At 48.6% G+C, this 21,528-nt stretch overlaps 1 protein-coding gene and 1 pseudogene across 8 annotated transcripts in view; both read right to left on the reverse strand.

Moving 5' to 3' along the window:
• Positions 1-3,816: 3,816 nt before the first annotated feature.
• On the reverse strand, positions 3,817-6,216 carry LOC107130284 (golgin-45-like; annotated as a pseudogene).
• A 4,511-nt stretch (positions 6,217-10,727) lies between these two features.
• ACTN1 (actinin alpha 1) overlaps positions 10,728-21,528 on the reverse strand; it is a 108,050-nt gene continuing 97,249 nt past the window's right edge. For 2 of the 8 annotated variants that reach the window (XM_005561587.5, XM_073997606.1), the window contains exons 14-22: positions 21,067-21,207; positions 19,445-19,627; positions 19,030-19,164; positions 17,386-17,565; positions 16,556-16,702; positions 15,582-15,662; positions 15,048-15,113; positions 13,661-13,819; positions 10,728-11,618 (exon numbers count right to left, since the gene is read on the reverse strand). In XM_005561587.5, coding sequence (XP_005561644.1) covers positions 11,460-11,618; positions 13,661-13,819; positions 15,048-15,113; positions 15,582-15,662; positions 16,556-16,702; positions 17,386-17,565; positions 19,030-19,164; positions 19,445-19,627; positions 21,067-21,207 — 1,251 coding nt within the window. In that variant the 3' untranslated portion in view covers positions 10,728-11,459. Of the gene's footprint in view, positions 11,619-13,660; positions 13,820-15,038; positions 15,663-16,555; positions 16,703-17,385; positions 17,566-19,029; positions 19,165-19,444; positions 19,628-21,066; positions 21,208-21,528 lie in introns of those variants that run through there. The other 6 variants (XM_005561589.5, XM_073997608.1, XM_045396607.3 and 3 more) reach the window with 3 other exon arrangements.

Consider the following 21,528-nt stretch of genomic DNA (forward strand, 5'->3'; position numbering starts at 1 on the left):
CCAGTAACTTATCCTTTTTTTTTTTTTTCCAAGACAGAGTCTTACTCTGCTGTTGCCCAGGCTAGAGTGCAGTGGTGGGATCTCAGCTCACTGCAACCTCCACCTCCTGGGCTCAATCAATTCTTGTGCCTTAGCCTCCCTGAGTAGCTGGGACTACAGGCATGTGCCAACATGCCCAGCTAATTTTTTGTATTTTAGTAGAGATGGGGTTTTGCCATATTGCGCAGGCTGGTCTCAAACTCGTGAGCTCAGTCAATCCACCCACCTTGGCTTCCCAAAGTGCTGGGATTACAGGCATGAGCCATCACACCCGGCTTATCCTTCTGTCTTTACCAGCTTAGATTGGGTTTTATGTTTCCTGCACCCAGAAGGGTCCTAACCACTATACAATCTAATGGTTACTGTCACCCACAAATGACACTGGGCTGGGTACATTGATGACTTACTACATTTATTATCTCATGCTGATTGTACATAAAACCAAATTATTCCCACCTCCATTTCTCTCTCTCCTCCTGACCATCATGGCCCCAAACTTTGCTGTCCTGTACAGAGCACTGGGATACGAGTCGGGAGACCTGGGTTCTCATCTTAGCTCTGCCTCAGCCCCTGTGACTTACAGCAAGGCAATCCATGCTCCCAGGCCTTGGTTTTCTCCTACAATAAATGGGAAGGTTGGACTCCATGACCTCAAAGGTGTTTCCAACACTAACATTCTATGGACATTCTTCTCCTTCTTCAACTGCATTTAGCCAGTCACTGAGGACCACAGAAGTTCCTTTGGAAATCTCTAACCCATTCCTTCTGCATTCCCCACTTCCATTACCTATATAATAAGAATGGGTTTCTCTCTTTCTTTTTTAAATGCTGCTTTCACCATGGAGTGCAAATTTGGAACTAAAAAGACTCCTGCAGTGAGTACAGCCCAGGAAGCCTCCTCTCTCCCTCACCACCAGAAGATGCTGGAAGAGTAAGCAGAGATCTCCATTCATTCTGATCCTTGAAGTCCCAAATGAGCCTCAACCACCTGATCTTACCAAACCACTCAGTGTTAGCGGTCATGTCCTGCCCATCTCTCACAGTCCTTATAACATTTGCTTTGAGTAGGACTTGGATTACAAATCCAATCCCAAATCCACCTGCACTAACTTAAATTAGAAAAGGGAAATAAATGCACCTGTAATCCCAGCTATTCAGGAGGCTGAGCCAGGAAGATCGCTTGAGCCCAGGAGGTCAAGGATGCAGTGAGCTATGATTGCACCACTGCACTTCAGCCTGGGTGACAGAGTGAGATCCCATCTCTTAAAAAAAAAAAAGAAAAAATTAAGTCTTGCTTAAAAAAAGAAAGAAAGAAAAGGAAAATGTGTCATGAGGGACCAGGATACAATTCATGTCACTCACCCATGGGCTCGGGCTGACACGTGGCAGGGTCTCTTCTCCACTGTGGAGCATTGTTTCATTCTTCTCTCATCAGAGACCAGCTTTCTGTGCTTCACAGCTACGTTGGCAGAAAACGTAGGCACCACCAGCTTCTGAGCTCCCTAGTTATCTGTCCAGCCCGAGATTGAAGTAACTCTTTTCAGCTGCTTCACCACGCTGTTGACTCACATTTCGAGTCTTCTCGGCCTCTTTTCCATGTGATCCCAATCTTCCCACCTTGGAGACAGGTTTTGGTGTTTTAGACCCAATTTCAGGGTTTTATGTTTATGACTATGAAATGTAGCCTTGTAAGATTACATCATGACTGCCTATTAAGGTCTTTTTGAACCCCAAATCTCCCATTTACCTTATTGGCTTCATAATGGCCAATCCCATAAAACCCAATCCCATGGGTTTGATGAGTCCAAGTCATTAAGAAAAATGACTGACTGGGAATAATCACTGGTCCTCACAGCATGCAGAAATGTCCCTGCAAGTTGTCAGATGCATAAGCCAGCACATTCTGGCATGTTCGTTTCCACAGCACTTAGTCCTCTAGTGGGACTCTCCATCCACTCCCCTTTCCCCATCATTCCCACCAGGATTAGAGGAGACGCTGCTTGTCTGAATTTCAGCAAGGACAGAGACATCTTTATATTGCTCTTCTGTAAAGCCCAGTATCCAGCCCCAAAAGAAGAGTTGATCAAGCAGAGCCTCTTCTACCTGGAACTAGGCTGGGCCCAGGGATCCCTGTATCTTTTTTTTTTTTTTTTTTTTTTTTTTTGGTGGGGGACAGAATCTTACTCTGTTGCCCAGGCTGGAGTGCAGTGGCACGGTCTTGGCTCACTGCAACCTCTGCCTCCTGGGTTCAAGCAATTCTCCTGCCTTAACCTCCCAAGTAGCTAGGATTACAGGTACCTGCCACCACGCCCGGCTAATTTTTTGTATTTTTAGTAGAGATGGGGTTTCACCATGTTGGCTAGGATGGTCTTGAACTCCTGACCTTGTGATCCACCTGCCTCAGCTTCCCAAAGCACTGGGATTACAGGCGTGAGCCACTGTGCCCAGCCCCCCCGTATCCTTTTACAAGTGTTCACAAGCCATCTTTTAAATAGCTTGTTTCCAGAAGCCAGCTTCCCCAGGTATTGGAGTTTGCAAAATTTCTCTTGCATTGTTGGTTGGAAAAGTAGGACTTAAGGAGATTTCTAGACAAGAAAGCATGATTAGAAATGGAAGATGCTAAAGAGTGCAATCAGAAAGTATATCTTAAGGTAATCTGTGATAAGAGGGGATGTTTTATATTGCCTTTGTTTTTAAGTTGACGTTAAAATATATTATTATTTGACGAGATTTGTCCTTTGAAGACTTCTCTACTGATAGGCACTTCTGCAACAAATTTGCATAATTTGATATAAATATTTTGTAATTATTCCTAAAGGCCAATCAATGGGCATTTGTGATGGCTCATAATAAATATACAATAGTATATATTACATAATATACGTTAATTGATGGGTTGCATTTTTTTTCTTTGAGCTTACACAATGTTTTAGAAACAGTCTACTTTTTATAAACGTCAAGTTGGATATTCTTCTGTGTTGCATTTGCTAAAAAGAGTCAATAGTTAAGAATCTGTTTCTTTTATATATGTCAGATTGTGTCCATTCAGAATACACAATCCCCTGCATAAAACTAACACGTTTTGCTGACATACTTGTTAATTTGGCTCTAAAATATTTATTCTTTTTCTAATGTATAGCATTTATTTTAAAAAGATTAATCCCTTCATCCATTTCTCCAAGGCTCTTTTGTAGCTCAAAAAATTACCATAAAGATCCTCTGGTCCTCTACTACAATTACTTTAGAGTGGGGGTCAGAAAACTTTTTCTATAATGGATCAAACAGTAAATACCATAGGCTTTGCAAGCCATACATGCCCTGCTGCATCTACTCAACTCTGCAGCTACAGTGCAAAAACAACCTAGACAACAGTGAATGAATGGGTATGGCCATATTTGACTCATGGTTGTAGTTTGCCTACCCTTGCTTTAGTGTACCTACATGAACACTGTTCATATAAACTATCCAGTAAGATAAATAATAATTTAGTGCTTAAAAGAAAGTTATAGAACCTTTTTCTTTTAGAGTCCTTTAGGAAAAGCATCATGTATTGCTTGGAAAGTATTCTCTATTTTAAATATTAAATACAGTTTAACACACAAGAATATCCAACTTGATATTTATAAAAAGTAGACTGTTTCTAAAACATTGTATAAGCTCAAAGAGAAAAATGCAACTGTATTTAAATTTTAAATACAGTTTCATTCTTTTATTATGCTGAGATATTAATTAAGAAGGAGTAATCTGGAGTCTAGTACATAAAACATCTTTGGGTATATACATTTTGTAAATAGGAAGTGCTATTACTTCTAGCATTGTAAGAACCCCAGCTCCCAAATAATAATGACTCTTGGATAATAAGCAAATACCTGTAGCATGCCTCCAATATATTGACTGTTAAAGGGCAGAAAGTTCTCCCTGGCAGTGATCGCAACAATTGAAAGCTGTATTTTCATATCTAGCATAGGGATGAAATCATCCAAAATTTTTCTTTGTAGCAAGTAAGGTGGTCAGTGAAAACTCAAAACATGGATTATCAGGCGAGCTCTCTGCTTAGGTAGTTGGAGCTAAAATTTGTAGAACCATTTCAGCCATTTTCTCCACTGGGGTGCTGCAGAATTCAACTGTCGATGGAATCTTTTTTTGATTGTTAATGCCAACATTTCCCAGAAGATGAGAATTTACTGCTTTTGCCAACTTGTGATTTGTTAATGCCAGCTCTGCTGTGCTGTGGGGTTGTATGCTAGGAGAGTAAGGTTGCCCTCTTCCCTACTGCAAAGAGATTAAGAGCTCCTCCAGTAATTTCTGGGTAGCTATCATTTCCTGATGAAACTGTTGCTGTTCACTTAGGAGATCCTGTATGGAACCACGTGCATCACGTTTTTGACGCTGTGAAATTGCTTTTGAGGTGGGGCATGGTGGTTCATGCCTGTCATCCCAGTACTTTGGGAGGCTGAAGCAGGAGGATCTCTTGAGGCCAGGAGTTCAGGACCAGCCTGGCCAACATGGCAAAACCCCAACTCTACTAAAAATACAAAAATTAGCCAGGCGTGGTGATGGGTGCCTGTAATCCCAGCTACTTGGGAGGCTGAGGCACAAGAATCACTTGAACCCGGGAGGCAGAGGTTGCAGTGAGCCAAGATTGCACCACTGCACTCCAGCCTGGGCAACAAAGCGAGACTCCATCTCAAAAAACAGAAAAACAAAACTGCTCTTGATGCTCTTGAGTTAGTTAACTCATCTGCCATTACTCTGCTTGCAAGGAATTTACTTCGCCATACATCACACTGTATTAACAACATACATTCTAACTGTTTGGAAAGCTGAGCTGTGTTTCAACCTAGGGCTTCATTTTCTAAAATAAGCTGATTTTTTCTCACAGGCTAGACATTCAAAGTGATACTGAAGATCATCCACAACAGAAGCCACCAGCAACTTTTTAAGCTCATGACTTACCTCCGTCTGCATACGGAGCTGGTTTCAAAGACCTTCTTTGTCCTGTAGTAACCTTCTTTCATAATTCTTGAGCTTTTCCTTTTTTTTTTTTTTTTTTTTTTGATGGAGTCTCGCTCTGTTGCCTACGCTGGAGTGTAATGGCATGATCTCGACTCACTGCAACCTCCGCCTCCTGGGTTCAAGTGATTCTTCTGCCTCAGCCTCCCCATTAGCTGGGACTACAGGCGCACACCACCATGCCCAGCTATTTTTTGTATTTTAGTAGAGACGGAGTTTCACCATGTTGGCCAGGCTGGTCTCGAACTCCTGACCTTGTGATCCGCCCGCCTTGGCCTCCCAAAGTGCCGGGGTTACAGGCGTGAGCCACCATGCCCAGTCTCTAATTAATACATTCTTTACTCTGAGAGTTCCTTATTAGGTTCTATAACTCTCTCTGACTGACCAAGGAATTCTCCTTTATGATATCCCAAAGACATCATAATTTTGTTGGAGCTATCATGAGTTATTGTATTTTTGTTGGAGCTATCATGAGTTATAGCAACTTTGTGACCTAATATTCTTTTTTTTTTTGAGACAGAGTTGCGCTCTTGTTGCCCAGGCTGGAGTGCAGTGGCATGATCTCGGATCTCTGCAACCGCTGCCTCCCAGGTTCAAGCAATTCCCCTGCCTCAACCTCCCAAGTAGCTGGGATTACAGGTGCCCACCACCACGCCCAGCTAATTTTGTATTTTTAGTAGAGACTGGGTTTCTCCATGTTCGTCAGGCTGGTCTCAAACTCCCAACCTCAGGTGATCCGCCCGCCTCGGCCTCACCAAAGTGCTGGGATTGCAGGTGTGAGCCACCCCACCCGGCGGGACCTAATATTCTTACAGCTTCCACTTCTACTGCTTTTCAGTGAGCATTTTCCCTGGCTGAACTCGTGGGCTCTCTGTGATGGAACTGCTTTCTTCCATGGACCCCAAAGGCTATGATGCCTTCTGGATTGGACCCCAGAGGGAACTTCAACAGATTTAGGCTCCTCAGTGTCCATTCCATCTCCTGCTCCTCAGTTTGGGGATGAAGTAAGGGTGACTTTGGTTTTTAAACTTTTAAGAGTAGTCATTTTTTTTTTCCCTTAACTACTGAAAATGCACTCCAAGACTTCTACTGAACAACCTCTAAGATTCTTATTCTCCCCATTTCAGGGGGCTTCACTCGGCAGGCTCTTTGAATCGGTATCGCCAGGTTAACTTCTCACAGACCTCTTCCATTCCGAAGCTGACCCGCCCAGGCCCTCCAGACATCCCTTCCATTGCCTTTGGATTAAGTTTAGGATGGATCTTTCTTTTCCTCTTCCATCAAAAATAGAATCCAGATTTGGGGGATTTGACAGGCAATAGGGCCCATAGGCCATAGTATACTCAACTAAGATATGATCAGATTTATAGATGCTCCATTATTTTATGAGCTATAAAATGTAACCAATTAAACCATTAACACAATGCTTTCTTTAGAATTTTATTATGTTCTTTACGTACTCATATATGTTTACATTATTATATACTTATTGAAAGAGCTCAGACTTTTTTAGACATGTATCATGTACAATATGAGGAAAGCAAATTTGCTAAAACTCTCTTCTGAATCCCTTGTCAGTGTTTTTTTTTTTTTGTTTTTTTGTTTTGTTTTGTTTTAAGATGAAGTCTCACTCTATCGCCCAGGCTGGAGTGTAGTGGCGCGATCTCGGCTCACTGCAATCTCTGCCTCCCGGGTTCAAGCAATTCTCCTGCCTCAGCCTCCCAAGTAGCTGGGATTATAGGCACCCGCCACCACACCCAGCTAATTTTGTGTATTTTTACAAATACAAAAAAACAGGGTTTCACTATGTGGTCAGGCTGGTCTCAAACTCCTGACCTCATGATTCGCCCGCCTCAGCCTCCCAAAGTGCTGAGATTACAGGCGTGAGCCACTGCACCCGGCTCAGAGTCTTTAAGTGCCTGTCAACACACCATTGCCTGCTGTGCCATCAATAGAACTGAAAATGCAGCATTTCTTTTTCTTTTTCTCTCTCCCCTCCCTCCTTCCCTTCCTCCCTTCCTTCCTTCAGGATGATCTCGGCTCACTGCAACCTCCATCTCCCAGGTTCAAGTGATTCTCCTGCCTCAGCCACCCAAGTAGCTGGGATTACAGGCACGCACCACCACACCCAGGTAATTTTGTATTTTTAGTAGAGATGGGGTTTCACCATGTTGCCCAGGCTGGTCTTGAGCTTCTAGGCTTGAAACACCTGCCCACCTCAGCCTGCCAAAGTGCTGGGATTATAGGTGTAAGCCATTGCACCCTGGCTAGCATTTCTTAAGCCAGTACTACACCATGATCACCAGCATTTTCTTTCTGGGGACCCACTATGCAAGTGTTGATACTGGAGCTTGATCTTACCGGGAGATAAGATTAATGGAAGTTTTTGAGACAACAGACAGGACTCACATTCCTGTCTCAAATAGGCAGGCAATGACACTAAGTCATGACTGCTGTCTGGCCAACAGCAATTGTAAGACACCATTAATCCTAAAGTGAGATCGATTGTATGCTGTATCTCAATATCAGAGATGCTACAATGTGAAAATTGATGAATTGAGACAGTTCTTATGAGACTACCTTTTGGGTTATCCTAAAGGTGATACCCAATCTAGCCCATGAGCAATGGCCCCAGCTTCAGCCACTGACAGGCATCATTTTATCAGACCAGGTCAGTCTGGGCCAAGTGCGTCCTGGACATTTGGAATTGGAACTAGTCTCTTGTATTAAGAAAATGTCAACACTAGGCACTGCGGAATTGGCCTCTGCCACCATGGGGAGGTGTGCACCCAAAGCTGGACTGCAGGGAGAGGAGGGAGGCTGACACACAGAGGGGCCAAGAAAAGCTAGAGAGAAGGCAGGACCTCAGCCTCCCAAGGGCTTTCCAGTTCTGTGGCTGGTGCCTACCTGGAGCTGGACTGCCCTCTGGCTCCTGCATCTGAGACAACAGGAAGCCTTACAATAATTTCCCCTGTGTCTTTAAGCTGGCTAGTTGGCCCATGTCGCTGACAAATGTCACCACCTTCGCTGTGCTTGCTCAGGTCTCAACTGCATTTCAGATAGCAGCTTCTCCACCCCTTTTGGGGCTGTGAAAGCCATGATGATCACAAAACAACTCACAAAGCAACTTCTAGAGCTACTGCTCAGATGAGGATCCTATAAGGCAGTGTTTGAGTGTCCTGTAAAGCTCAGGTCCAGCTACTGCCCAGTTACCTATGTTCTGTCCCCCTAAGCCTGGCCTCATCTGTAGGGAGCACTGAGGGAGGGGCAGCCTGTGACCTTAGAGACCTCCAAGTGAGGTGACTTGCCCCATTCTTGGATTAAGCCCACAGCTGTCAGCCTTAGCCCTTTGCCACTAACCAGTTGAGCTAAGCAGCCCACCCATCTCCTGCTGGGCCCAGCTATTCTGGCCTTTTGGGGCTCTCAAAGCTTGGAAGCTTCCTTCTGCCCTCTCCATGGATGGCACTTTTAGGGCTCAGGAAGTCAAGTCCAGCAGCTAAGGCAGTCTCCCAAGGGCCAGTGTTGCACACTCAGGCCTTTGAACCTAGGGCAGTTTCTCCAGCAGGTCATGCCTATGCCACGGGTCACTGACATCAGGAAGGCAGCCAGCTCCCCAGGGCATGAACGATGGAGCACATATTAGCTTCCTATGGTTGCTGTAACAAATTATCACAAATGAAGTGGCTTAAAACAATACCACCATATTATCTCACAGTTCTGGAGAACAGAGACCCAAAATGGGTCTGTAGACCTGCATTCTATCTGGAGGCTCTCAGGGAGAATCTGTTTCCCTGGCTTTTCTAGCTTCTAGAGGCTGTCCACATTCATTGGCTTGTGGCCTCACATCACTCCAACCCCTGCTTCTGTTGTCACATTTCCTCTGATGCTGACACGCCTGCTCCCTGAGCACCCACCCAGATAATCCAGAACAATCTCCCCACCTCAAGATTCTTAATCACATCTGCAAAGTCTTATTTGTCATATAAATTAACAATCATGGGTCCCAGGGACTAGGACATGGACATCTTGGGGGACCATTACTCAGCCTACTACAGAGCACAGAGACTGAAGGACGGCTTCCCTTAATGGTATTTTTCCGTAATCAGGCCTTTTTCTTTAAGAATATTTTAAACAGCATAACAAAGTACAGCTGACTTTTTCCCCCCTTTTACAGACAGGGTCTTGTTATGTTGTTCAGGCTGGACTCAAAACTCCTGGGCTCAAGCGATCCTCACCTCAGCCTCCCAAGTAGCTAGTACTATGGACATGCACCACCATGCCCTGCTACAGCAGTTTTTTAATACAACTCTAGGGACAATACCCATTGCCACTTATTACATGCCTAGTGTGTGCCAGAGAGAGAAGGAAAGCAACATTATTGGCCCCATTTAAGGAGGTCACTTGCCCAAGGTAATCCAACTGGCCGGTGGCAGGCAGATTTGAGCTCACATCTGCCTCCATTGACAGGCACTGATGTTGAGGTTGTATTTTTTCCCTTGGCGCCCATAATGCAGACCCTCGTCTAAAGTCTTGTTTTTGTCGGAGAACTTTGGAGCCTTAAATTCAGAGGCGCTTCACACAGCTCATGCCACCTGCAGAAGTACCAGAGAGCCTGGCATAGGCCAAGGAACTGGCAGAGGCTTCAGCCTCTCCTCACCACATCAGGAAATTGAATCTGTTCTCTCTTCTAGTAACTTACTTCACCAAATGACTACACTTGTTGGGCACTAACCTCATGTCCAAGGGACAAACTATGAGCTGGTCCAGTGATGGAAGAGGTGGGTAGAAGCTAGGTCACACTCCTGCCACAGATTTGGTACCAGAACGGTCATTAGGGTTTTGTTAAGGAATGGACAGGCCAGAGAGAGGAGAGATGGGCCTTCATGAGGCTATCAACAAAGTCCCTACAAAAAAGTCAGAGGTAGATAAAAATGTAAGAGCTACACATCCACATAGGCAGGAAAGAGATGTAATGAGTTCATCACACTGACGCATGAACAATTAATTGCTACCTGTCAGTTGTCAATGGGGAGAATTTCATCCACCCGATCATTTAAAGCAAGCTGGAACAGGGTACAATGAGAATTGGCCAAGGATGAAATTCAAAGGATGCCCAGGGGCAAGTGATGTAACGGGTTGCAAAACAAAGGTCAGATAAAAGGCATGGGCTAAGGGGCCCTGGTGCCAGAGCAGACGGCGTCCTATAAAGACTGTCTTTTACTCTGGAGAAACTAGAGCAGTACACACAGTATTCGGCATTCAGGGATGGGGCCTGAGATTCTGTATTTCCAATGAGCTCCCAGGTGATGCCGAACAGCTGCCATCTGTGGGTCATCTTGAATAGCAAGGGATGAGATGACTCTTAAGAGACAACTCAAGCTGTTCCCTGCAGCAAAAATAAAACGAGTGGGGGGAATGCAGATGTCACAGAGCTGTTTGATGCCGTGGAAAAATGAAGGTGGGGCTTATCATCAAGAAGTCGCATCCATGACTTTCTGTCCAACTCATAGGAGACTGGAGAAATTACCTTTTCCTTTTTAAAATGAAGAAACTGAAGTGTAAGACGATTGAACACAGCAGGGTCAAAAACATTAGGGGTAGATACAGGTGCCCCACGCCATCCTTGACCCCACACACACTTCCAGAAAACATCAAGCAAGGAGCAGGCAAAGAGCTGTCATAGGAGTGTGGTTGTTTTAATACCGTTCTTGCCAAGCAATATCAAAGTTGTCCATATTCTCCAAGTTTGTCCTATTTTTTATAGACAATATTAAAATTTTTTAAGTGTGTGCTGATAAAGAGACTAGTCACACCTCTGGGGATTTAAAAATGAGAAGCCACATAAATTCTCTTCCTTAAAAAACAGCCATTTCAAAAGATTTTCTTTAATATCATAAAATATTTTCATGGACAAGTGAGCTAGCAAACACACATGCACCAATGTGCCTTTTGACAAGAGTACCCCCTACCCCGACTCCCACACCAAAGTGGACATGAGATTGAAGAAATGAATACAGCAGATGGAACAGATAGAAGAAAAAAAAATCAGTAAAAAGGATGGAAGATAACTTTGTGCTTGGTTATTTTCCTATGTCACAACAAAACAAGACATTTCGGTGCAAATAGTTAATCTTTCCTCTTTTTTTCCATTTGGTGGAGAAAAAAATACTTTTTCTATAATAAAATATGTAGTTTTTTGGTTTTTAACGTAACTTTTTTTTTTCTTTTTTGCAGAAAATAATTTTGTAAACTGTCACTTCGCGGGCAGGGAGGCTCGATGCCACGTGGGCCCCAGCTCGCCCCGGTGGAGGCTGGGAGCTGAAACCGAACCTAGGCAGGAGATGGGCGACGGCGGAGGTGCAAGGCAGGGCACGGCGCACGGGACGAGGGCGGCCGGGCAGGGTGGATTAGAGGTCACTCTCGCCGTACAGTGCCGTGGAGAAGGACATGTAGTCCAGAGCACCTGGCACGGAGTCGGGGCCGGTGTAGGGGGCCATCCGCGCGATGCAGTACTCGGCCTGGTCAGGCGGCAGCTCGCGGCGCAGCTCGTCCACGGTAATGTAGTTCTGCGGGGAGAGAGTGGTCAGGGCGGCCGCAAAGTCCAGCAGCCGTAAAGCGGGGTGGCCCAACACAGCCGCAAAGCCTGGCCGCGTGAAGGCAGCGCGTGCCGTTTGCATTATGCCTCCCTCCTGGAACTAGAGGATGTATGGACATAAATATCCACACATGTACATACCGCATACACATGTATTTTTAAAACTGTCTCAGGTTTTCCACTTCAGTACCTACTTTTTAAGCCACTTTCCAATCTAATTCCATGTGCCAATTAGACCTATAACCATCTTCTGAATCACACTAGTCTGCAATAATTGCGTGCTGGAGCAGTATCCGCAGATACTCTGGTGGAGCGTATAGGTTTCTGGGGGGACCCCACACGTACTCAGCTGAGCTCTCTGGAGGCTTTGGACAGAGAGTCTAATTTTAATGAGCCCTCCAGCAGATTAAGAACACCATCCACGTTTGGGCATCATTGCTTCCCAAATATGGTCAGGCTATCTTAAGCTCCTTTGCAGAAAGGTGGGCCTTGCCCCATCCAAGCAGCTCCAGCCTGGGTATCTGCCTTCTCCCAGGTTTTGCCCATGCTAGGTCTATTTGAAAGCTGTGTCTTTTAGGAGCTTCAAGATCCAGGAGAGTTCATTTGGGGGCTCTGACCCACAAGGTAGTCCCCCTGCACCATGCCCTACCTCTGCCAGAGCGCCCTGGGAACCAGTTTGAGGGAGGGTGGAGCTGCCACTGTCAATCCCAAAGTTGGGAGACGAGGCCCCTATCTCGGCCCCAGTTTTCCTCTTCTACAAAATTAGCAACTAAAACTAAATGTTTTGAGGATCCTTCCAGCTCCAAGGTGCTATGATGCAAATAAGGTTGTTCTTGTACTTAAATCAGACCTTTAGGGACTTCTTTGTAGGTTCAGCCTTTATTCCCTTGTAGACAGACATTTCAGAAATTATACTCCCTCCCTACTGGCTTTTGCTTTTGGTAACTGAATATTTTCCGTTTAAGATGGAGTCTCACTCTGTCACCCAAACTGGAGTGCAGTGGTGCGATCTCAGCTCACCGCAACCTCCGCCTCCCAGGTTCAAGCAATTCTCAGGTCTCAGCCTCCCGAGTAGTTGGAATGACAGGTGCATGCCACCACACTCGGCTAATTTTTTGTATTTTTAGTAGAGATGGGGTTTTGCCATGTTGGCCAGGCTGGTCTTGAACTCCTGACCTCAGGTGATCCACCCACCTCGGCCTCCCAAAGGGCTGGAATTACAGGCATGAGCCATCATGCCTGGCCTGAATCTTTTCAGTTTTGAAGGAAGGATGGCATAAGGATTTACTGTGACTTTACAGAACAGAACACAGACCCTAGGCCCACATCCCACCCCCACCATTTCTTCTGGCTGCTCTGTGAGTCTTTTCTATAATATTTGAGGGATCTGTGGCTTCTATAGATCCCCTCAGGTCCCTGGGCTGGAGATGGCTGTGGTTCTGAGTGACATCCAGGTCTACCAATGACCATCTCAGAACAGTGGAGACTTGGACTGAGCCTCTGGCATCCATGGAGACAATCCCCTGCATCCCTCCACTGCCAGGTGGACTGTTGCAGGGTACTTGGGAGACTGGGAAACCCAGAGTGGATCACTGCTCAAGGTAGAAAACACGAGAGACGTGCTTCCTTCTTGTGTCCCACAGTCCCTCTTCCTGCTCCCACTATAGTCCGTGCCAATGCACAGGATGATACCAAGGGTGAAGTCCCAGGGGTTGTCAGATGGACTCCAAGAGTCCAATCACACATCCACACCACTCTACTCCCCTCGGCCACCCGTCATTTCATCCCAGCTATGGAGTCCCTCACTGGCAAGCAGTGATCCTGGGAGGGTCACTTATACTAATCATGTGTCCTGACATGAGCCCAAGGCATTACAGAAATGGGTAGAAGTGGCAAACAAGGAGAGGCCAAAGGACCCTGGAAGAAGGGGCGGTTCCAGCTCTCACCCCTCTAGATCACAGTCCAGCCAGTGCCTGCCACCCCAGCACAATGCCCATGCCATAGAACACCCACCTTGTCCCCAGCCAGGATCTTGAAGGAAGCCATGACTTGGTCTGCTGTATCTGTATCGGCTGTCTCACGGGACATGAAGTCAATGAAGGCCTGGAATGTCACTACCCCCAGGCGGTTGGGGTCCACAATGCTCATGATGCGGGCAAATTCTGCTTCTCCCTGCAGGAAACAGCCAACCCCAGGCCTGTCAGCCCATGGCCTGCTGAGAATATCTCATAGGGACTGAAGACCCTGGGGGCTCAGATCAGCCTGTGGCTGGAAGAGGAGGGCACATCCCCCTGACCTAACCTGGGTTGTCCTAAGGGTATGATGGGGACATAACACCCAAGAGGAGAGACCCAGCTCAGGGTTTCCCATGCCCTGCAGATGCCTGGGTTCCTCTTACAGCAAATAATCATATTGATAATAACTACAGTGATCACAACGATTAACAATGGCTGACACCTATGCAGCATATCTTATATGCCAAGTATTAACCTAAAAGCTTTATTTCAATTCATTTAATCCTCACAACAACCATAAAGGTAGGTATTTTATTATCTTCATTGTACAGATGAGAAATCTGAAGCCCAGACAGGCTAAGTGACTTGCCCAGGGTCACACAGCCAGGAAGCAGCAGAACTGGGATTTGAACTCAGGCAGTCTGGTTCTAGAATCTGTTCTCTCCCCACCACACTGTATTTTCTATGTGCCAGATACATGCACAGACTTAAATTCCTTCATTTAACCCTTGCAACAGTCCTGTAGGGTTCCCCCACTTCACCTGAGGCTACACGCTAATGATGGCAGGGCTGGGATTTACTCCCAGGTTCACTGCTCCTAGCCCCATGCCCATGCCCTGCACTGGGCAGCTTGTGAGCTCTTCACTTGGCACCATGGCCCAGGAGCCACCTGACTGCCCTGCTCAGAATGTCTGTGTGAGGGGGGACAGAATAGGAAGGTTGGGGAGTGGGGAACGGCCTGGGACAATCCAGAGGGGCAGCAGGCCCGACCAGAGCCACCGCCAGGACAGAGGTGGAAGGTCTCAATTTCCATGCTCCATGTGAGGTGACGCAGGCCAACCCCCAACCTGGGATGTCCCACACCACCAGTCCTTCCTGCCAGTCTCAGGGTCAGCCCAGCTGTCCACAGTGGGAGTGAGGAAGTACCAGAAGATGAAGTAGCACAGAGACTGAGACGAGGAGGCCAGGGCTCCTGGATACACACAGGCCGGTGGCCGGGCCGGCTTTCAGGGAGCCATCTTCCCCAAGGACATGGGCCTTGTGGCTCCTCCAGGGAGGGCAATCCCTAGCCTGAGGGCCTCCAGCCTGCCACTCCTGGGACTTGGCCGCTCCCGCCAGCTGGCTGCCTCCTCACCAGGGCAGACAGAGGGTGGGGTTTACGTTACCATGTTGTAACCCATGGAGATCAGGCAGGCGCGGAAATCATCCGTGTCCATCATGCCTGTCTTCTTCTGTGGGGGGCAGTGGTACCAAGACACAAGGAGGGTCGGGAAGGCAGGAAGAGGAAGGGCCGGCCCGGGGCCAGGAAGACAGAAACAGATGGCCAGAGCGGGGATGAGGTTTATGGTTTGGGGGATCAGGACGGGGAAAGGAACATAGGAGGAGAAGATGCGAACACACATGGGTGGCAATGTCCAAAGACAGGAGGAAGACAGAGCAGGGAGATGCAAAAATCCACCCATGGGATGAAGAGCGGTGAGGATGGAAGACAGTGGGCACCCAGCAGGTTGCCACAAAAGACAGCAGAGGGCAGAGGGTGGACCAGTGACAGGGCAGACAGAAACAGCAGGAGAGGACGAGCCCCATGGCCCATAGGAGGGGGACAGGAGATCCAGACAGAGAGAAGAGAAAAAGGAAAAACGCATTATTTCTCGCCCCAGACGCCACCCCTGAGCGTGCTCCATGCAGGAGGCGAGTACCTGGGGGTCGTTGCCAATATCATAACCCAAGCTGATGAGGCAGGCTTTGAACTCCTCGGGACCCAGTGTGCCGGAGTGATCCTGGGGCCGCGGTGCGCCAGGCAGCGAGCCATGCGGTGTCAGGGAGGTGGAGCCGTGAGGGGGGCATGCCCCGGGGGAGGGTGGCGTGTGTGGGGAGACACAGGGACAGGCATGCGGAGGGAGGGTGGGGGCGGGGGAGGAGGGGAAATAAAAGTGCACACGGTTAGACACACCAACGAGGCTCCAGGGGGTGCCCTCCCCCCAGCACACACAGCCCTGCTCCAAGAAGCAGGACCAGAGTGGGGTGTGATGAGCCACAAGGGTGAGAAGCTCCCCCAGAAGTGACCCAGCCCCCCAGTTTCCCCAGGGACTTCCCCCCAGGTGCCTAGAGAGCCATGAAGCAGGCAGGGGTGGTGGGCAGCACCCAAGAACATGCTCCCACGCCTTGGGACCGCCCGCAAGCCCCAGGGCACTGGGAAGGGGCAGCCCACTAAAACCCGGCCTGACCCAGAGCTGGGATGGGAACCCAGGACCAAGGCCTCTGACATCCCCAGCGGAGTCCCAGAGGCCGCTGGAGGTCAGGGTAGGGGTGGGAGCCAGCAAGGGCAGGAGGAGTCTCTCTTCTGCTCCTCTGTCTCCACAGCCAGGGAGCAGCAAGCCTTCACTGTGGGTGACTCTTCATGGTAGGAGAGCAAGGGTCAGGGGTCAAAGGTCCTCTTTCTACCCACAGTATGAACACTCTCTCCCAGAAAGCAGGGAAGCTTATGAGGCACCAACACAGGTTTTCCAAGGTTGGTTTTGTGGGGTGCATCGAGTCAGGGCAGGCTGATGGCAGTTTCCCCTTTCTCTCCCTCTTCACTTGCATGGCAGCCCACATCCCGGGGAAGTGCCCTCCAGGGCCCTGGGGCAGGGGTTGGGGGCTGCACTAAGAAAACACAGGGTGGGGCTCTCACCCGGTCAAAGTGGTTGAAGGAGGCCCGGAACTCATTCATCTGCTCCTGGCTAATGCCCTTGGCATCCCGGGTCAGGATCTGATTCTCCACCTCGTTGATGGTCCTGGCGATGGTGGTGAGCAGCTGCTCCCAGCCCACACGGATGTGCTGCAGGCAGGCAAGAGGCCTGTCAGCAAAGGGGTCCCAGGCCTGGGATCCTGGCGGCCCCTATCCACCCTACTCCCCAACTATCAAAATGGCTAAAGCCATCAAACTTGGCCTTCCGTGTGGCTGAGTGTCACCAGAGGGAGGGGAACCAGGACAAGGACAACCTACTAGGGCAGGGACCCTAGATGATCAAGGGGGCAGGGTGGCAGCCTCTGCCTGGGAGAGCAAAGAGACTGGGACTTGCCAATGGGGGTCAGGTCAGGAAGGAGGGCAGATTTGGGGGTAGGAAAGATTGAGACAAAAAAATGTGTGATTCCCTGAACCTCCAACCCCACAACCCCAGCCCACACACACTTTCACAGTTAAAACAACTAGCCATCTTACAAGCAGGTGCCTGAGCCAGTGTTTGGAGCCCGCCAGCACCCGGAACCACCAGAAGTGCTTATTCTGAACTCCACCCCCGAACTAGTGAAGCAAATTCTAGAGATGGGGCCTAGAAATATGTATTCTCAACACGTTCCTCGGGAAAGCAGAAGGTACTAAAAGTTGAAGATGTGAGGCTTCAGAGGTGAAGTGAATTTATCCTCCAACTATGACCTGTTTCCTTGGAGACTTCCCCACCCAGCAGGAAGGACAGAAGGGGACATGTGCTCCCCGAGAGGAACAAGGCCAGGCCCACCCACCTCCATGGTGTAGTTGGTGTGCTTGTTGTCGAAGATGAGTGCCTCCTGGATGAGCTGGTGGTCGCCCTCCAGCTGATCAATCTTTGGCTTGTAGTTGACAATGCTCTTCTCATACTGCCGCAGGTGGCTGAGCTGGTCCTCCAGGGTCCCGTGCATCTCAATGGAGATCCTCCCAATCTCCTGCTCACCGGCAAAGAGGCACCTTGTCAGACCACCTCACTCTGCTCCCATAGGGTGGGGACTGGGGCCTCCAAAATCATTTGTTAAGCCTTCAAATGATTCTCAGTTCCTATCCCAGCCCTAAGGAGGCCATCACTGGTAATTAGTAAGACACTTTTAGCATGGGTGCTCCTAGGTATGGAAACAGCACCACAGAGGTATATAACAAGCACTGTTATCACTGGATGAAATACCTACCAGCTCTCAGGTACCTGTCAGCCTCAGGAAGGGAATGCAGGGTCAGTTCTAACCTAAACATTCACTCCTCTGCTTGCCATTCAAATGCCCCTTTCCCAAGTCTTGTCCATCTCAGGGACCCACTGAGCCAGGATCCTTGTAGCCTCGGCAGACCTCACTCACCTCCCTCAGTGCCCATGCTCTTGCTCCTGCTGTTCCGCCTCCTGGGATGCCTGCCCTGGCTCACCTGAATCCCATCCATCCCTGCAGGCCAGGCCTAATGCCCATTTCTCTCTGTTATTCATCCATGTAAACAACCCTTGTTTGTGAAAGCACTTTCTGTCCACTCAATTCAATCCAGTAGCTATTTCCTGCCTGTCTACTAAGGACAATGTGCTGGCAGGGGGGCGGGGGGCGACACACACAAATGTGAACTCAACATGGTCTCTGCCCTTAAGGAACTCAGAGGCCACGCTCTAGCCAAGCAGGGCCCCTTTCCTGATCTGCTAAAGCACCCCACTATCTACCCCACACAATTCAGCAAAACATTCTGTGCTCCACTAGGTTCAGTTCTCTTTCTGGGATGATCAATCATCTTCTTTGGCCAGGCTCATTGCTCAGGAGGAGGAGGAGAGGAAGGGGAGGCCTGGTCAACAAGAGACACCAAAGGAATTAAGCTGGATCAGGTGCTCAGGAGCTGACTCTCCTATGGGACTTTCACAGGCAGCTTCTTCTTTTTTTTTTTTTGGCGATGGAGTCTCGCTCTGTTGCCCAGGCTGCAGTGCAATGGCACAATCTTGGCTCACTGCAACCTCTGCCTACCAGGTTCAAGTGATTTTCCTGCCTCAGGCTCCCAAGTAGCTGGGATTACAGGCACACATCACCACACCTGGCTGATTTTTGTATTTTTAGTAGAGACGGTGTTTCACCATGTTGGCCAGGCTGCTCTCGAACTCCTGACCTCAGGTGATCCACCTGCCTTGGCCTCCCAAAGTGCTGGGATTACAGGCGTGAGCCCATAGGCAGCTTCTTAGTGGTGTGCTCATATGTCTTTGCTCCCAAATCAGATAGTGCCAGCAGGGCTTCCTCACATAGACCCCCACAGCCTTCTACAGGAGAGCAGACCCATGGTGCGCTCAGGGCCTCAGTCCTCCATGGGTCCCACCGAGGGAGACAGGCAGCCTGGCTGGCTGGGATAGTGTGGGGAGGGGTGGGAGCCCCAGCACTGCTTCCCAGCACGGGACCCACCTCCATCTTGGTCTGGATCCAGGGCCCGATGACATTGGCCTGTGCCCCAAACTGCTTGCGTAGCCTCTCATTGTGCTGCTGTCGGGCGTGCTCCTCCGTCAGAGCTTGGTCCCTCCGAGGCACCAGCTGCCGCACCTGGGGCAGGAATAACAAGGCGACTTTGGGGACAGGTCAGCCATCTGCCCATGTGCCAGATGAGGAAATGGAGGACCCAGGAGGGGAAGGGCCGGTCAGTAACAGAACAGGAGTGAAGGCGTCAACCTGTTCTGGAAATCCAGTCATTTGACATTTGGACAAACAATGAGTGTTTACTATATGACAATTTTAAATGAAATTGATAAAAATCAATTAAAATGGACAAAAATCCCTGCCTTTATGAAACTTACAATGGCTCGGCCCATGCCCTTCAACTCACGTGGTCCCATTTGCCATTGATCTCCTGAGGCGTGATGGTTGTGTAGGGGTTGGTGCCCGCCATATTGACGTGGTAGGTCTGGACAATCTTGGACACCTCGTTGTGGATGCCCAGGATAGCCAGACGCTCCTTATCAGCATCAGGGAGGGTGGCCTTGAACTGCTCATGGGCTGTGGTCAGTCCCTGGACAGAGATGGGAATATATGGGTAAGAGGAACAAAGGGAGCGCTAGAAGTGAGTGGAAGGGCCATGGAAGTTGAGTTCCACACCAGCTGGGAGACCAGGAGGCATCAATTCAAAGATTCTTGTGGCTGAGAACTGGGATGGTAGGTATGGCCACAGGAAGGAGAAGCCACAGTCATCAAAAGCAACAGTTTCATCCTTGGGGCTGGTGAAATTAACAGCAACCCCTCTGGCGTGTTCACCACCTGACAGGTCAAGGAGAAGGGCTGCTCCCGAGGCTCACTCCCCAAATGACCTCCCACAACGTGGACTTCCTTAGCTCCTGGCAAAACCTTTTAAATCCAGTACTCTGCAGCTGCATGAAAGATTGAGGAAGCTGCTAATTGATGTGAAATGAGCTCCAAATAAATGTTACATTAAAAATCAAGGTTCACAGCTGAGCACAGTGACTCATGCCTGTAATCCCAGCACTTTGGAAGGCTGAAATGGGAGGATCTCTTGAAGCCAGGAGTTCGAGACCAGCCTGGGCAACAAAGAAAAACCCCATTTCCACAAAAATAAAAATTAAAAAATTAGCCAGGCATAGTGATGTGAGCCTGTAGTCCCAGCTACTAGGGAGGCTGCAGCAGGAGGATCCCTTAAGCCCAGGAGTTGGAGGCTGTAGTGAGCTATGATCCCACCACTGCATTCCAGCCTGGGTGACAGAGTGAGACCTTGTCTCTAAAAAAATAAAATAAATAAGGCCGGGTGCAGTGGCTCAAGCCTGTAATCCCAGCACTTTGGGAGGCCGAGACGGGCAGATCACGAGGTCAGGAGATCGAGACCATCCTGGCTAACCCGGTGAAACCCCGTCTCTACTAAAAAATACAAAAAACTAGCCGGGCGAGGTGGCGGGCGCCTATAGTCCCACCTACTCGGGAGGCTGAGGCAGGAGAATGGCGTAAACCCGGGAGGCGGAGCTTGCAGTGAGCTGAGATCCGGCCACTGCACTCCAGCCTGGGTGACAGAGTGAGACTTTGTCTCAAAAAATATATAAATAAATAAAAATAAAATAAAATAAAATAATAAAAATCAAGGTTTAGAATATGGTATATAATAAAAGCTACTTTTTGTTTTATACAAAAAGGGTGCAAAGCATGGAAACAAACATACTTGCTTGTGTGCAGAGACTGTAGTCAAATTCTTACCTTTGGGGAGAGAACTAGGGACTGGAGGATAAGGAGTCAGAGGGAGACCCTATCATACACCCTTTTTAATTTTTTTTTTATTTTAGACCATGCACATATATTATCTTGTCAAAATAAGTCAAATGCAAAGGTTTTGCGTCTATAAAATCCTTGGGATGCTCTTCCTCAGGGACAGTCCTGCAAAAGTGACCCACAGAGCATGGGCCAGGGGCCCCAAGGGATCCAGCCTCTGGGGAGTGGGGTGGGGCTCACCTGGATCTCCTCAATGGTGTGCACAATGAAGGTGTCCTGCAGGTCCTCCATGGCCCCCTCCATCCAGTTGTTGAAGGGTGCGGCCCTCTTGGCATACTCCAAGTACAGCTGGTCAATGGTCTCCAGCAGTTTCTCGGTCCGCTGGGAGTACCAAATAGGGTGGGGGTTAGTACAGTGATGTCCAGAATCATCCCCCACTCCTATCGAGATCCTTCTGGTGAGCCCCAGGTCTAGAAGCACTGCCTGAATCAGGCAGAAAGAACAAGCTCTTCCTGCCAGGTGTCTGAACCATCTCAAATCGCAGTCACCTGGCCTGGCTCCCAGAGTCTGGTGTATAGAATAGGAGGGTTCTCAAATGGCTGGGGTTGGGCTGTAAAGCACACTAAACTGGGAGGATGAGACAAGTGAGGGCAAGAGAGGAGGCATCGCCATGAGGGCAAAGTCCAAATCCTGTGCCAAAGT

Source organism: Macaca fascicularis, chromosome 7, assembly GCF_037993035.2.
Source record: "Macaca fascicularis isolate 582-1 chromosome 7, T2T-MFA8v1.1".
NCBI lineage: Eukaryota > Metazoa > Chordata > Mammalia > Primates > Cercopithecidae > Macaca > Macaca fascicularis.